This window comes from Bombus huntii, chromosome 14, assembly GCF_024542735.1.
Source record: "Bombus huntii isolate Logan2020A chromosome 14, iyBomHunt1.1, whole genome shotgun sequence".
NCBI lineage: Eukaryota > Metazoa > Arthropoda > Insecta > Hymenoptera > Apidae > Bombus > Bombus huntii.
In genome coordinates this window covers 9,135,254-9,152,419 of record NC_066251.1, presented here as the reverse complement: position 1 = coordinate 9,152,419, position 17,166 = coordinate 9,135,254, and the positions used below count along the sequence as shown (strand labels likewise).

At 36.1% G+C, this 17,166-nt stretch overlaps 1 protein-coding gene across 4 annotated transcripts in view; it reads right to left on the bottom strand.

The window, feature by feature from the left end:
* LOC126873066 (voltage-dependent calcium channel gamma-7 subunit) overlaps nucleotides 1-17,166 on the bottom strand; it is a 76,363-nt gene that overhangs the window by 35,266 nt on the left and 23,931 nt on the right. For 3 of the 4 annotated variants that reach the window (XM_050633559.1, XM_050633558.1, XM_050633560.1), the window contains 7 exons: nucleotides 9,873-9,965; nucleotides 8,808-8,951; nucleotides 7,845-7,933; nucleotides 7,319-7,474; nucleotides 4,347-4,562; nucleotides 3,884-4,059; nucleotides 804-3,324 (listed from right to left, as the gene is read on the bottom strand). In XM_050633559.1, the coding sequence (XP_050489516.1) occupies nucleotides 3,895-4,059; nucleotides 4,347-4,562; nucleotides 7,319-7,474; nucleotides 7,845-7,933; nucleotides 8,808-8,951; nucleotides 9,873-9,965 (863 nt within the window). In that variant the 3' untranslated portion in view covers nucleotides 804-3,324; nucleotides 3,884-3,894. Of the gene's footprint in view, nucleotides 1-61; nucleotides 3,325-3,883; nucleotides 4,060-4,346; nucleotides 4,563-7,318; nucleotides 7,475-7,844; nucleotides 7,934-8,807; nucleotides 8,952-9,872; nucleotides 9,966-17,166 lie in introns of those variants that run through there. The other variant, XR_007692293.1, reaches the window with a different exon arrangement.

Below are 17,166 nucleotides of genomic sequence, written 5' to 3'. Positions count from 1 at the left end.
AGGTTCGTATAACTAAAGTTCATATATACGTAGAAGTATACTGATTCTTCTTACTACTTACGATTTCTCGTTCATATAATGGTGATTTACGTTCAGATAAATTAATTCAATCACTAATACTAACACTCACTAAAGTTTTGTTTAAATGAACGGAGCGCGTTTAAACAGATTAATTACATTCGGCACCATATTATAGATTGTAGAGGGCGTAATAAAAACTCTGAATGGTCGGTATTACAGATCATATTTCACATGATTATCACCACAGTTACTTCTGTTTACAGATGGCGCGTGTGAGATCCCGCCATGTGTTCCTATAATAAAAGGTGTTCAGTCTATATGTGTATTTACTTTCAATTGGATATTTAAGTACAATTTATACTTTATCAAGGGTAAAATAGGGTTTTATAATGAAATTTCGACATATAATTTGTTTAAGTAGTGAAGTTAAAGTGCAGAATGTAGATACGATTTGAGCGGAATGATTTTGTTGCTTCCTTATATCGCTGGACAATTTAGGGTTTACAAGACAAGAATTGTGTATGTAAATTTTCTTTCTTACTGATTGATTGGTTAATTGGTTTGTACATTGATAGAAAGAATTCTGATGTACTTTTCTTGAAATTAATATAAATTTATTTTTTGTTAAGTCAAATCGTAATCTTTATGGAATGATACTTTTTATATGCTATAATTTAACAAGTTATATTTCAAAGCTTACTTGAAAATTACATCGAATTCTTATTAATTAACCTAAATGATTTGTATGTTATGGGGTATACATTTAGTTGAATATTTGAATATTAAATTTGAAGAAACTTTATTGTACAAATTGTAAAGTTTGGACAAGCTTATCATAATCCAACACATAAACAATAAACTTCTATTACATGCTAGTGAACATGGATTATTCTATAAACAATGGCAACGTTTCAAGAAACAGTTTTCTTCTCTTTCTTTTCAGGGCAAATGTCATATATAATAAGATCAATCGCTTCTTTTCTCAATTTATCAGATGACAGTTGCCTTCTTTTGGTTTATTTTACTTAAAGACTACCAAAAAGTCCTTTAGAGACTGATATATAATGATTTGATTCTGAGCATTACAAATGTACAATACAAAATGAATTCTCATTTGCAATGCATTTTATATCATATATTGCATTGCAAGTATCTGGGCTTATTTACAAATAGTTTGTGTAGAATTAAAGAAAATTATTGAAGTCTTTATATAGTAACGGTATTAGCGTGTGTATCAGTCACATAAAAGGAACATATTATTTTATTGGTATTATAAAAAATTGTAGGTTAATATCTTTTTCACTGAATCTTACTCACCAATTAAATTTGCTGATGAATTACTTCTGTATGTTTAAGTTGGGTATGTTATATAAAAAAGTTTTGTTTCATGTTTATATGAGCAGTCTATAAGATGTGTATTTTTATGCGACTGGAAAGCTGTACATGTATAAAAACTTATTTAAAAATTTAGGAACAGGAAAATTGTCATAAATTATGAAAGGTGGTTATTGCTAAAGAAGTTATTTGCCAATGTTTTACAATGATATTCAACGTGATGAATACAAAATTAGAAAAAGGTCATACAGTTTAAGATTTATGTGTACCATTTCATCAAACCTTTAATTAAATTTGTTGTCTTATCTGTTTTGATTGACTAATTATTAATAGGTAATCTTAATAACTTTCATCTTTGTTTAATTGATGAGTCTGCATACAAATTTTGGTGGAAAATTGACTACTGTATAAAAAGTTATTAACTATTTAATTGTGTTAAAAATTTTCAGACATATTAATGTTGTAACAATATTATATGTTCTGTACAGCACATTTTCCTTAGTTAGGTGGGCTTTTTAACAAGTTTGTGATACAAACAATGAATCACCGTCGTTGTCTGTATCAATTTCTGAAATTCATGGTTGCAATTCCTTGTTTTCCATCTGGGAAAATTCCTTCACGAGTATAATCTATCATGGTCATAATACTTATTTCATTTCCAATAATTTCTCTTCTCGATTTAATCGATTAATATTTTCATTGGCATTGCAGTCTTTGGTATGACTTTATATTCATTTTAATTTTAACACCACGAAGACCTTGTTTTCCAGTTTGAAATTTTAAGTTTAAGTAATTCGTAAGAATCGTTTAATTGTATTAAAAACAGGATAAGAAAATGATTAGAATCAGGAAAAACAACTGTTGTTTTTGGTCCCCACAGTATTAAAAGTAAAACCTTGGATATTCCATTACTGTAAACACACTAATGCTTATGTAACTATAGATTTAATCGATTTACAGTTTCGATTGCATTCCATTATGGTAGATGTATGTAACAGTCTTTTAGGAAACTTTCGCTTAATTCCTTTCCATAAAAATTCTATCTGAGGAAGGAATACAAACAATCCTAACGACTAGAAAATGACAATCCCATTAACAGCCAGAATATAAAACGATGAATGTTTCTTTTTTACGAATTCGAGAGTATTACACAATATTTCTATGTAATATTTACCTGCTAAAAATTCTACATATCACATAAACATATTATCATCAACGACTTCCATACGAATATAAATTTAACGATCATTAAATTAATAATTATTAAGCTCTTTCCCGTATTCTGGAATTTTTATTTTTCTTTCAACGATGATGGGACGGTTCGTTTCAACGAAGCTATCATATTCATCTCATATGCGATTAATAATGGAAGATCAAGGCTGGCAGTCGTTTTAGCTGATTAAAATTATTAAAAGAAGGATCGAGATTTTGTTCTCGATTCGTTTTCTTCAATCTTAGTCCATAGTTTAAGTTTCACGTTTACCGAGTCACCATTTATCATCTTTAAGTGTTCTTCTCAATCTCTATTGAGAGAAAAAAAAAGTATATGGAATAGAAAAATACACAATAAAATAAATTGAGAAATCGAACATGTTAATTAATAGTTACTGTTTCACTTGATCCTTATTCGTGGATTATGTATTTCATGTTTTTCCCCCTTTCACTTTTTCCCCTGATCACTATCTTGAGCTACAGAGTTACGTTGTGTAAAACAGGAGTTCGGCGAGTTATTAATTCCGAAATTTGATAATCCATCGACCCCCAAGTCTCGTTGCTTCAGTGTCTGCTTTTGTGTGGCTTTCTGCTGGAGTTTGAACGATGAAAGCTATCCGATCCTCGGTTGTAAGGTATCAGGTATCTCATTAAAAAGCGAGTCGATTTGTTTAATCGCCAGCTATGTCGTGGTCTTCCTCGGTTTCCGCTTCGTCCTCCTCGTCGCTTTCAACGCTTTGCACTAGTCTCGCGTATCTGCAAAATCACAAACCGTTCGTTTGATTTCACGACACGACCACTTTCATTTCGGACCGTATTCGTGATTTTATCTGCGATGAATTTTGCATTATATATTCTGTTGTAAAGTTTCTACCCTTTCTCTTAACGTAAGGGAATCCTTTTTCCTCTGTCTCCTCTCTAGGCGGTCTTCGAATACCAAAGAAATTTACATCGATTTTAAATAGAAATTTTAACGTGCATGCATATATTTGAAACAAATTTCAAATAAATTTAGTCCTATAGAAACTTCATAATTAGAAACGAAATTAACAATACCTTAAATTTCAAGATAAATTTAAGATACAGTCAATTACATTTCCTTGAATCAAATGTTTCGAATGTAGTATAAAGTACTAATTGCCAATTTAACCAAACGTTACATGACTTTTTATATGAGGAATTTTATGAATCATGGGCATGTTACGCGATACGAGTTGCGGAAACTGATATGACGATATAATTAAACGCTCGATAAAAGAGAAATAGTATGACAAATATGATAGGAGAAGGTAAAAAGAGAGACGAATAAATATACCTGACGGTATATCAGACGGGAGTCGTTTTTCTCAATGTGTCGAAGGTCCATTCACCACCCCTAACTGGTGGTGGGGGAGGTAGAGGTTCGTCAAGATCAAACGTCACGAATTCGTGTTGAACACTGGGACTGTATTCTTCTTCCTCTTCCTGCAGGACATCGGCTGTCGTACTGACCTGCGATTAATTAATTTATCGAATTCTAAAGTACTAAAGATTTATGAAATTCCAAAGCTACGAAGTATGAAATTCGTCTGAGAAATGTAATCTTTTCGGTTAACGCGTAATATTTTTATTTTAATCGCAATTTTTCTTTCAATTACATTTTCAGTCTGTCTTTTATTTTAACCTTATTTCAATGCTATATTTTGTAGAGGAAACGTGAAAAAGAAATTAACGTTAAAATGAAACTATTCCGTCTAATTAAACATTTTTGTATTCCATTTTCTCGTTTTCTTTTTTACCGTCTGCGTGGTGAGGTCCCTAGGAAATTGCCTGGAAAAATGGTCGTGATATTCCAAATTCGGAGGCGGCGGTAAGAACTCGTCGAAGTCAACATGATCTACCGAATCCCTGCCGAAGAAGTATCTCTTCTGATGCCTCTCGCAGAGGAAACCACTGTGGCCTATAGTCGCGTGATTTGCATGATGCACGTGGTGATTGTCCAAGTGATACACGCCCTGAAAAGAGACGTTATGAACAAACAAACGGATCTCTGTTCCGCGTAATGACAATTATCTCTTATTATCTTTGAGTAAAACACGTCAAAATGAGAGTTAAATAAAGAGGAAACGCATATACGAACGATAAGGTTATTCGTTTAATACCGGAAGCGTTAAGTTTGATTGCTTTAGCAGGGAATTAGGTCAAACGCATAAAAGATACATTAAACCCCAATCTGCGTAATTGTATCGAGCGAAGTTTTGGAAAGAATATTCAGTCCCTTTGATTCAAATATTTCTCGCTGTGTTTCTGTAGAAAATACGTGAGAATCTCTTGCAGCTTGAATTTTGGAGGAGGAAAAAGATCGAAGATACGATTATTCAGAGAAATTACGACGGACGAAGCGAGGAAGTAAAATAAATGTAACTGCAAAAATTTACAAGGAGAAATAAAATGATATAGGTGTAGATACACGTATAATACATACGTAGAGATATGTGGAAGGGACAAGGTTGATGGTCGATGTATGACTGACCTATTCCACTTGCATCGGTTTTACTACACGGGAGTATTGCATTTCCACTGACATAAAGGGGATGAATCCAGCTCGATGTTAACAGAGGCCACACGGATCACTGTAGGTCGCGAATTGTTCTTTTCCTTTCTTTATTGTGTTTCCTCTTCCTGCTTTTCGACGCACTGCCGGCGTTTATCTTGTTCCCTTTTCGCTCGTTCCTTCTTTTATTATTTATCCTGACACTTATTTCGTCGCGCGTCTGTTCCTTTTATCCGATTAAAAAAATTGATCTATTACGAGGGATAAAAGTAAATCGATTGAAAGCATTTTTAATCCAATGGTGAATCTAAAGAACACCTCCCTCTTTCCCTCTCTTATGAGGCATGTTTACCTTTAATATCTGCATTTCGAAGCACGTGCAAGTGGGAAACTCTAGCTGGATTAAAATGGCTTAATAAAGTTCTACGAGTATGCGTTCTAATCTCTGAAATGACTTTCGAGGGTATCTCATTCTATCGGGTCGTAGGTTTAAGTTAGTTGTAAAGCTTTAACTGTGCTAGCTTATGTTACCGCTATAGTATACTAGACTCACAGATACCGCAACAGGTATGTTTGGTACAACTGTGTCATGTTTAACTGATTGCTTTTTGCGTCACGCGTTAATATTCGATGCGATACTTAGCACTAAAGATACCAAATTCGTCGATATTTCGGACTTCGATTCCCGTTCTTTGACTAAAAACATGTTGAAATTTTTGACAAAATTGATACACAGACGTTTATTGAGATTGAAACGTGATTATATTATGTATATATATGAACTTCTTTTATTTTCACCGTATTGCTTTAATTATAACCCTTTATTGCCTTTTATCATCTTGCTCTATTTTCAATTCAATTTGGCAAGTTTTATGTATGTTTCACGTATCTTGTCGAGCATCCTCGCAGGGAAAATTTCAAAGCAGTACTATACAAGAGAACCAATGCTTTTAATCTTTACTCTGTGCGGTGGAAACTACCTGGGGACGCGAAGTCAAGAGTGTCACTTGTTTCCTGAGTGCGATAGCATTGCGCGAATGAGATCCCAGGTACTTGGAGGCCGAGAGCTAACACTTGCCTCTGCCTCGCGTTTCGCTTCGTTTTCATTCAGGTGTCTATTTACTAGTTAAATGTAATTTAACTCCTAGTCTGCCGGATCGTAATTCAGTTAAAATAAGTCGCTGAATTCGCGCCGAGTTGGTTAATTGACAGCAGGATGAAAGATTTAATCGTGCAATGGTGAAAAGCACGTAGAAATATTCGTACATTTTTCAGAAAATTTATATACTTTTTTCTTCCGACATTATTCGCTTCGTAATCATATTAATGTACCATTGTTGGTACTCATAATATTGTCTCAAAGTAGCACAACGTTCGTTAAATTTAAGTTAAACTCGTCTCGAAATGTAATTCACGCGAGCTACGTTCTTGAGTAAAATTTTGCACGAGCACTTATTAAATTGCGTGCAGATGGGGGTTTATGCAGAACATTTCGTACTCTATTATATAGATATTAAACGAGTAATTTAACTTGGACAGAATATATCTTTGTGAATTACGTTTTAGCAAAACCCAGCCTTACAATTATCCGTTAATATTTAAACAGTTATTAATTACGTTTGGAAAATATCATCTAAATTTCACCATAGAAAATATAAGCTTCACGTTCAAATTTTTAGTTGGCATTCAAGAGACTCAACTATCCGTATTCAGCTGGGTTGGAAGTTTATTTGCGCGAGTTTTATTTTATCGTTGAAAGCACGAGATTGTAGCTGAATTTTTTAGAAGAATAACTTATACACCTTGAAAGTTTCAAGAATTCCGAGCACACGCGCGAACCAAGAAAAGAGCACGTTGATTGCGAGTTATCAAAGTGAGAGGCGCAAAGTTTGCGGTATAAGTGATAAAGACTTTCAAGTATTTGTAGAAAATTTATCACGTCCAATCGACGAATGTGCATTAGAATTATATTAAAATTGCAAAATTTTAAAGAAATTCTAATTTGAGTGGAAAGCGATACGCTTGTATTATTTCACCACTTGGCTGTTGATGAGCCAGGCAAATAGTTTCGATATTTTGATATTCTGCCAAACGAAGACTAACGACTGCGATTCGTATCACGAAAACTTTTAAGCGGATGTTAATTCGGTCCAAGTTTCCGAACGCGAGCACAGCCCGATCTTACGAAGTCGTAGAAACGAAGCTAATACTACCAACCCCGTAATTTTTTCGCCTGGAATCTCTCCGTAGCAGTTCTTTCTGGTGCCAAGAAATATACAAGAAAATGGCGTAAGTTCCAGCGACCTCGGTCGTGATGAAGCCACTCACGTACAGCAAAAATGAGAATCCGTACCTGTAGGTGAAGGGTGGTCCCTGAAATCGCAAGATTGCGTCCAAGATATTCATTCACACGGGCAATGATACAGATAAGAAGTAATCTAATGGCACTCAAGGAAATATGAGACCGAGAATTTCGTCGTTCCGTATGATATTCCACGGTTAGGCTATGATTTCAACTAAAATTCCCCCATTGGAAATTTTTATTCGAGATTTCTACGTTTCAAATGAGATACAAACTTTTATTTTTTCGGAAATTTGTAAAATGTAAAAAATTCCCACCAGACTGAAACTTGAGATTAAATATATTGAGATTAATATCGATTGAAAATAATATGGTCTTTCCTTTTCTCTTTTCTTTATTTGGGGATGTGAACATCAAATGAGTTTTGGATATTTGACTCACCTGAAACGACGACCTTGGTCTAAGTTTGCTACCGACTTCAGCTTTGAACACAGATATGTACATCACCATTCCTACCAGCATTAACAAACCTGAAAGGGAAACCGATTTAATAACTTGAACGTTATCTCTCTGCAGCAGTTCTGGCGACAATTTCACGGGCTCTGAACAGCTTAGGTAACGCGATTATTTAAACTTTAATCCATCTTCGTGCGTGGTATATTTACGAAGGTGGACATTACATGTAGATTTAACCTACTGATCCGTACATAAACTCGTCTTCGAGAACGGTGTAATATAGCCGAGTTTTGTAACGGTGCTAATGAAATTTCAAAATGTCTCGTATAACACAGGTGATATATTCAGAAAAGCTATCTACAACTGTTCGAATACTTTGGTGAGCCTGTGTACATCGAACGCGTAATATTTGAAAAGCGAGGTGGAATTTTCTGTATTTACACTCAGGAAAACGATTCTACAACGCAATGCGCGTTTTTCAAAGCGGAATTGCTCCAGAAAGACGCTTTCTTTATGCTCTAATCCTTTGGTAGTTTAATAATTTTTTAGGTTTTTTTATCCATCTTCTGCAAGATCTTTTTTTAAACAATAGTTTCGAAATTTCTTCTAACTCGAATAAAATCTTACAACGATGTTATTTAAATGAACAAAAAGATAATACTAGATCCACGAAATTCATTGAAATTTATTTTACGATCTCTTCTTTTTATCTTAAAAATTGGTAGTTCTATTATAACACAACGAAGTTTAATTTCATACAATAGTTACCATCTTTCGATTGGCTTGTTTTTCTACAAGATACACTGTGTATTTTTTTATTTTGAACGTTATACGAACCAACAAGTTACCGCTTGTTTTTCTGCTTTCTGTATTCATAACCCTTTTTCAGAAAGTTAGTGTGCGCAAAGTATTAGGTGCAATATAAGCTTGGTGTACTTTATTACTCACCGGAAACTATGAAGACTACGCCGGCGACAAAGACGCAAAGTCTGTGTCTCGGGTGAGTAACGTGAGCCGTGAAGTAACAAACTTCGGCTACCACCAGCAGCGATGTTGCAGCGAAGAAGAACATTGCCGACTTGGTAACTGCATCTAGGTAAAAAATATGAGTATGACGGGCTCGACGAATGGGAAAAGTTCCTTGCCGAAATTTTTCTTCCCTTCATTCAACTATCCTTTGATCATTACGCGTAGATACGAGGATACCGATGAGATTTGTAGGAATATATTTTGCTTTGTTCAACGAATAAAGGATTTCAGAATAAAATGAAAATTTATTACGGTAGAAATAATTAGCCTGAGAATCATGGCGTGATTCAGCTTGCTGTTATTTTTCCTCGCTACTTTTCCCTTCTATTTTTCACTGCCATATTTCACCATACAAAACTCAATACATATTTCGAGGTTATAAAAGCATTCCTGTCAGGGAAAGAAAATATAACTTAGTCGAATACGAAACTAAATGTATGTTGTTACACTACTGTTTCAAACATTTTTAACTTACTTTGAATAAATCCTATCATATCCACGCAATTCGTCGTTATTTTCAAAAATTTCACGTCAAAAGCGTAACAACGAATGTTTGTAATACAATCCCCGTAAAAATCATAAATTCTATGCATAAAATACCAACAATCACCAGCGCTTTATAACGATAATATAATAAAAATTATTTCAATTACAGTGAAAAATCCCGTAAGAAATAATTGATGTATGAATAAACGTTGAAAAAAAGGAAGAATGTTCTGAAATTTCGTATTGTTCTTTCTCACGGTTCAGCGAACGATGGAAGAAGAAGAACGAGGTTCCGAAGGACGGGTGAAAATCGGGATGGACAAATTGTCGGATCCAGTTTATCATGGATGGAACATCCTCCCGGCTGAAAGCATTTTCCCGCCGAATATTTTACGGAGCGTGTCACACTCGAGTTCAGTGCCGGACAGAGGACACCTAATCAACCCCCTTCAAAGGCACACGTCCCATATACTCGATCCGCGTCTCATTGGTACTCACATGGTATTGCCATCGTTGAATCGCTGGGATCTGGGCTGTATTCCTCGTTTGGAAAATAGTCGATGCTCGAGCATTCGTATTCCATGCGGGAGCCTAGAAAACAAAAGAAAGTGATTCGTATCCTGACCTGCATTCGCATCTGCGATACGCGCAAGCCTCTGTAGTCTATTTTGACCATATCGAAAAAGTACCAAAATAAATTCGTCGCCTGTTTTTTAGTTACGCGTTTAGTTGGAAGTTCCAGCGGCGATGCGCAACGAGTGTTTCGTTTCTCCGGTTTCTAGCTTTATGGCTCTCGTGTTTTATATTCCATTGTCGCCAGAACACAGGTGGTCGTTAATAACGTTACATCGCATTGTAGCTTTCCGTTTTTTCTCTTTATTACCTGACACGTTGTGTAGAAAATGCGCGAATTAGACGCTTCCTCGTCGTTGAAACCTCGGAGCAATTATACACGGTTGTTTTCGATTTCCGACAAACTTGTTCTGTCACGCGAATCGTACGATTTACATTTACTAGTATTACCCGACCATTCATTCTTCTCTATATGGGTTACCTCTTTTTTTCTTTTTTTTTTCAATAATTTCCTTTCTGCTTTTATTTATTTTTGATAACAAGAGAAGCGATGCAATAAAGTAATACTTGGGCCGCGCACTCAGAATCGTGGAAGTCTTCGGGAGGGAAACGTGATTTTTCTGGATAGACGTTCATTAATACTTTCGTTAAACGAGGTATTATTTCCATCATAATATAAAGCAATTAAATTCAATTGCAGAAATATCGAAATTCGACGTGGACTGTGGTATTCAATCATCTCCTCTACTGCTGTATTGACCAAATATTATTATTTCACCTTTGAATCAGATTTAAAGACGATGGTGTCAAACAGAAATTTAACTTCTCGGAGGAAAAACTCGATGGTTTGATCTATCGAATCTTAATTTTCGTCTTTTAAACTAAAATTTATGCGTGTGACGATGTATTCGCTGGTCTAGTATCGATCTTGAAAAGGAGACAGTAATAAGAGAACTAAAAACATAATTATCTTTTGGTCATCTAACTATGTAAAAATGGAAATGTTCAAAGGGAGTCGCGAGGGAAAAGTTAGACGAATTCAAAGTGAAAAGGGGAAGCAGCGCATGAATGTAATTTATAAAACTTGGACTAGTAAATCATCTTTCTTCTCGTCGTCGTACTATCTTTCACGTTTCCCTCACAATTTTAGATTTAATTGAAACGAACCGTATGGCAAAGAGCGATAACCCCTGACTTGTGAGTTTCGCACACTTTACTTCGATGTCGCGTTATTAGACCAGTCGTTCGTCACAACGCAATGGTTCTGTTTTATACGATTTGATTTATCGCGATCGATATCTCTCTACGGCAAATCTTACTGCAATGACAGGCTTGCAATAGCTTCACGTAAATAGAACGCGAGATATGTCTCTATTTTAATATCATCTGCAGATGATCGAAGGATGTTTCCGGATGCGTTCGTTTCAAGATGTATGTCATGCAACGAGTTTTCTTTTTAATAAGTGGGACGTATAGTATAAGGATGAAAGAACTTTTCTCTCAGATAAAGCAATAAAATGTATATTTAGACAAAGCGAGTCAATGTACTTCTCTAGCAATTAGCTAGTTTCAATTTGGCGTTTATTTATTATTTTTATTTGGCGTTTAAAAACTTGTCATTCAACGGATTAATTTTAACATCCAAATATTTGTGAAATTCGGTCAATTGTCAGTCAGTAAATTTTGCATAAATCCCTTCATGTTCATCCAATCGTTATTTACGGTTCATGTATTTGATGTAAAGTTTAGAAACGGGTGCGAAATCGGATCCTCGTGAAACGTCCAAAAATCAGTGTCCACATTCATGTTGTGAAATCGAAAGGTAAAAAGAAAGGACTAATATGTACTTGGCTTATCAAATATTTTAGTTATCGGTTAAAATATGGAAGCGGTAAAGCGCAAACATCGTCGGGCAACATTTTTACAGAGCGTACGAAAGGAATACCCTCAATCAAAGTTCTGCGAAGTAGATCTTGTCACGATTGAAAGATTGTCGTACGCTATATGCGTATGATGTATGGCTACGGTACTGTGGCAGAGATTTATAAAACTGCCTTTCAAATATGAATCAAAGAAACGCTATTTCGCATCGTTAAATTCACGAAAACAACAAATGTATGCTTTTATAACGTTCTAAAGTTGAAATGCTCGTTTGTAATTCCGTTCCACTAACAAAGCTACTTTAGTTTTTGCGCGTTTTTTCAATAAACACGTTTTACGAACATTCAACCCATGAATCGATCATTACTTCCATCTAAACAGCTCTACTTTACGCAAACAAGTACGATGATCGTAATTCATTTCAATTTGAAAATCTTTACGAACCAATCTATTGATTCGTTTCGTACCGACAACGTTCCCCATATGTTTTAAAATTAATACAATCGACAAATCGGTATGTACAGTTCCAAACAATAACGTTCGATAACGATAAAAGGTTTGCGTAAAGAATACTTTTTGATATTCCTAATAACATTTTCCAAAACAAAACGAAAAATGTATATAAATAAATGACCAAAGCAAAGAAGTTGGACAATTACCGCAAAGATAAATAACATAAATCACTTGTTTGTAACATCGTACCCAAATTAAACGGTGAGCCGCGCACTAAATAATTACGTTATGCAAATCATCGAACATTCCGTTACTCGATGCCGAAACTAAGCTGAAACAGGCGGCGAAGCGCGACCGTGTTTCCAGCGTATTTACTTTTGGTAATTGTCATTAAACCGAAACTATTACGCGTTACGGGGCATTAAAAAGTGGGATTCGCGTTCCTGCCGATTACAGGCACGCGCGTATCAAGCGTCGATCGTTAAACATGCTTGCCATTCGGTATTTTGGAACAAATGCCGAGGTGGTGCATCTAACTATCAAAGCGTTTCTCGAAATCATTCGCAAGGGAACGCAAAGCGTCGGGCTTTTATAGTTACGCAGCTCGCTGCGGCTGCTATGGGTACGAGAAAACGGAGAACGGGGAATTGGGTTGGCAGGCGTGGAACAGTCATTTCCGGCTTGTGCCGGAAGTCGGCCGTATTGCCTACCTTCGACAGTTGAGAATCGATATTCCATGTTCGCTGCCGGCGTGCCCACTGACAGAGGTATACGTATAACAGAAATAATAACTTGCTCGCGTTCGCGTACTCCGCGGTTCGACTATGCACTGCAGTCGTCGTTTAAGCGTAACATGGGAGAATTGGAAACACGCGCCCCTTTGCCAACTTCTCATTTTGGCAATTTTGTTTTTCTTCGAGAGCAGCGCCTCCTATTTTCAGTGAGGCGTATTGTACCCTCAAATGGGATTGCGTAATTTCTATCGGATTCTTATGAAACCATTTCAATGATCGAGATGGCTGTAACTTGGTCGTAATAGTATTATTATGTACTTTGGTTTTTGGTGGCAAATAGAACTTGTCCCAAGCGGGCTCTTACATCCATCTGTATATTTGTGAAAGTTGTTGAAATATGTTTGTCGTAGGGCGCAAGAGTGATTTTAAAGCGTCAGAATCTGGAAAAGGTTTTATGTGTTCAAACCTCTGCTTGCCTCTGACACTGGAAAATTCGCGAAAGTTTCGGTTAGACAGTTTGTGAAGTATATGCAGATACGTGGTATTTTATGATTAGGAAGGTCATTTTGGGAATATATTTCGAATATAATAAGAAGTTTTGCTAATGAAGAATTAAAGTTGTTCGTCGGAGAATTTCATTTTTTCAACTCGGCAACTTCTGCTGGACTCCATATTGTCTAATTTCCGCTGGCAGGCTAATGCGGCCATCTATTCTAGAAATTCGCATATTGTAATTAAATTTTGGACATATTAATTATTAGTATAGAGAATATTGCACATAGGAACAGTATTCTTTCTTAATTAAAAATGGAGGTATGTTTCCAAGTTTGTCAAATAATTATGGTTGCACACTATTATGATCTGTAAGTTTACAAGTTAAACTCAAAGGGGGAGGGAAGAGAGAGAGAGAGGCAGAGAGAGAGAGAGAGAGAGAGAGAGAGAGAGAGACAGAGACAGAGATTATACAAGATCTGAATTTTGTTTATTACGGCTTCATTTAAAGTTCTTGTTTCTTTAATTAAATTTACTCACGATGAAAATATAATTCGTTTAGTTTAAATTTTCTGTGTGCCATTCTCATAAATGTAACTCGTTACGATATTACATACTGTACATCACACTCGTCTGCAGAGAATTCAAAATAAGAGCATAATTAATAGAATGTTTCACGTTGCTTTCAACATTTTTGCGTCCAGAGAAATTAGAAACATTATTTTAGAAAATTATAGAAATTATTCCAACAACTCCGGGTCGCTTGAACTTAGGCAACTTCAATCTGAACAGTGACTTTATCTTCTGTTTTCCGTATTATGTAGCACGAAAATTATCAAATCTCGGTCAAGCGGAGAACGAATTGATGTGCAAAAGTCCCAGATGGAAAGAAACTTTTTCAATCTACGGGTCTAATTGAAAAGCATGTTATAAGCACTTTAATTAAAAAGGACTTTCATTTCTCAAGCCGTTGAAATTTCCGAGAAATAGGAATACGTGGCAGATACGTATTTTCGTGTTCTAGTCTAATAACGTTTCGATTTTCTGATGGCCATTTAAAGAAGAAACGGGATTCGTAGTGAGCCACGCGAGACTACGGACTGAAGATGAAGTTTACAACGAAATAGGGATCATCCAGCGTACAACTGCTGTGGGAGTAGCCGGCACATTGTGCGACCGGTTTCCCCGGCGCGGCGTGACATTATTTAACATCAGCGTGGCTAATTGGAACAAACGGGTCTGGCTACCTGGACATGTTACGAAGACACTACCCTGGCACGATTACTCTATTAAATACCCAGAAGCATTTGTCACAGAAACCGAGTTTTAACGTAGCAACCGCGTATATGCGTGCTCCTCCTATTGGATAACAATATCAGATTTGTCTTCGGTGAATTTAATGTCACACGATACTGATACGTTTATGTCTCGTTGCCTCTGTGAAAAAATTCTCTTTCACATCTCGCGTGTTATCTTTTTTATACACAAAAATATCAGAGGATCGGAGAATTAAAGAAGTGGATCATCGTATCCGTGAAATACATATATGATATCATGGAATACATACGAGTTGCTTGTATTACTGGTACGTTGATATTAAAAATTGCTAGACACTCGAACGATTCGATGTTAAATATATAAAAAGAATTTTAATATCAAGAGTCGTAAGTTTGATAGTTTTCACAGGAAATAATGATAAACGCACTGGCAACTCTGTTAAGTACTGGGGAACAAAAAGGTTTGGCTGACTTTCGCAACAAGTTGCAAAATTGTGTACTGAAGCGCAACGAAGATTCTAAGATTAACAGAATTAACGGGGTGAGATGCATCATAAATCCTTCCTACGGGCTTCCGAAGAAAAGCACGGTTCCATAGTGGCATTAAGCTTCGCATGAAAGCATTAAAGCCACATTAATTTCTCACCGTGGATACTTGCGTAACCAGTTAAAACCTTCGAATAACCTTCATTCTTTGCAAAACGAAATGGTTACGAACGATATATCGCAAAATGTAATTATCATAAAACGAATAATCCTTGGAAGAATACAGACTAGCATAAGAGAGGAGAACGTCTGCGAATCAGTAGCCTAAATCGAAAAAGAGAAACAAGCGACCATCGTTTCTGACTAAATAGGCTATGTTTTATACGCAATTTTCTTTCTCGATCTCTTCGTCTTTGCCTCAATCTACAAAATTCGAGTTTCTTCGACCGAGATAAGAAGTTATCCGGTAGTTGGATGAGGACGAAGCTCTCCACCATCGGCTCTTCTATTTCTTTTCCTTCTCGTTCTTGCTTTTTTTCGCTCTTTTTTCTTTATCTGCTGGCATAGCCAGGGGGCATCGCTCCTGGTAGGCGTGGAACTGCTTGGAGGCCGAGCGATGGCGGCAGCAAAAGGAGAGCGGTTTCCGGTGCCCTCGGTAACGAGTCATTTCCGACCCACTGTACTCGTCTCCTTCAGATCCTCTCCCATTCCATGCCGTCATTCCTATCGAGAGAGCCTGGACCGGAATCACAGAACGCTTCGCGAATATTACCAGTTAAATGCTTTCTGCCCTCGCCCCTGTACTCACTGAAATCTCAGCGGTGCCTGGTGAATGGATAAAGAACAGGATAAGAAGCGTTTATACTGGAAATCAACGATGATTCACCTTTGTTTCGTGGAGATTATTACCCTGTATTGATATAGCTTGATGAGTTTTTACGTTGGATAAATGGAAGAAGAAATTAATGAGGAATTCTCTGTTTGTGTCTCGGTTATTAATATACGAAGAGTGGAGTGGTAATTGCTCGGGATGTATTTATGAAATTTGTTAATAGGTAGAATAAGACTCGCGAAATTATTTGAACGTTTATATTATACTTGTATTAAAGATGTTGAAGGATATTCGCGTGATAGAATCTGAGAAAAGACCGTAGCTTTATTTTGGGTACATATTGATTCATCCGTTTACTTTAATTGGATGTATGTAATTGTTAAGTTGATTATTTAAAGTTATGGCAATCGTATAGAGCAACAGGATACAATTTCAGATCACGATACGGAAATGTATAGCCATGGAGCAGTAAAATTAAAATAAATTGTTCTTATCAAGGAACATAAGGAATGGCATTTCACTGTGTCGCGTGTAGAGTATACGTAATGTATGTACAAGTATATCTAAATTCTGTTGTGAGATAGCAAAGTGGAATGGTAAAGGCAAAATGCTTTTCAAGTATTATGAGTTAAATGCCATTCTGTTGTTTTCCTTGGCCGAGGGAAATCTTTTGCTTTTGAGAACAGAAAGATCTTGAGAAGCTTGCAATCAGCCGCCAAAGGTATCTCTGAATACTTTCAACCTATTGTGTTCGTCTCATATTCAACTATGGTTAACGAGATTATCAAGACATTATGCATAGAAATCGTTTTTTCCTTGCCACATTATGATAATAATAGGATGGTAATAACACAGATTGAACCACGTCATAATCAATTAATGGTAGGACAATAATGGATAAAGTTGGTACATTGACAGAACACTGCAAGTTATAGTGGAGGAATATTTCAGCGGTATCTCGGCTCCGTTTAGACATTAATATTCAAAGGTTGAAGCACGTAGACCTACGTGTCTAGCAATGCAGCTAAGGCTGGACCTGCATGTAGCTTGCCAGCAGTGTCGTA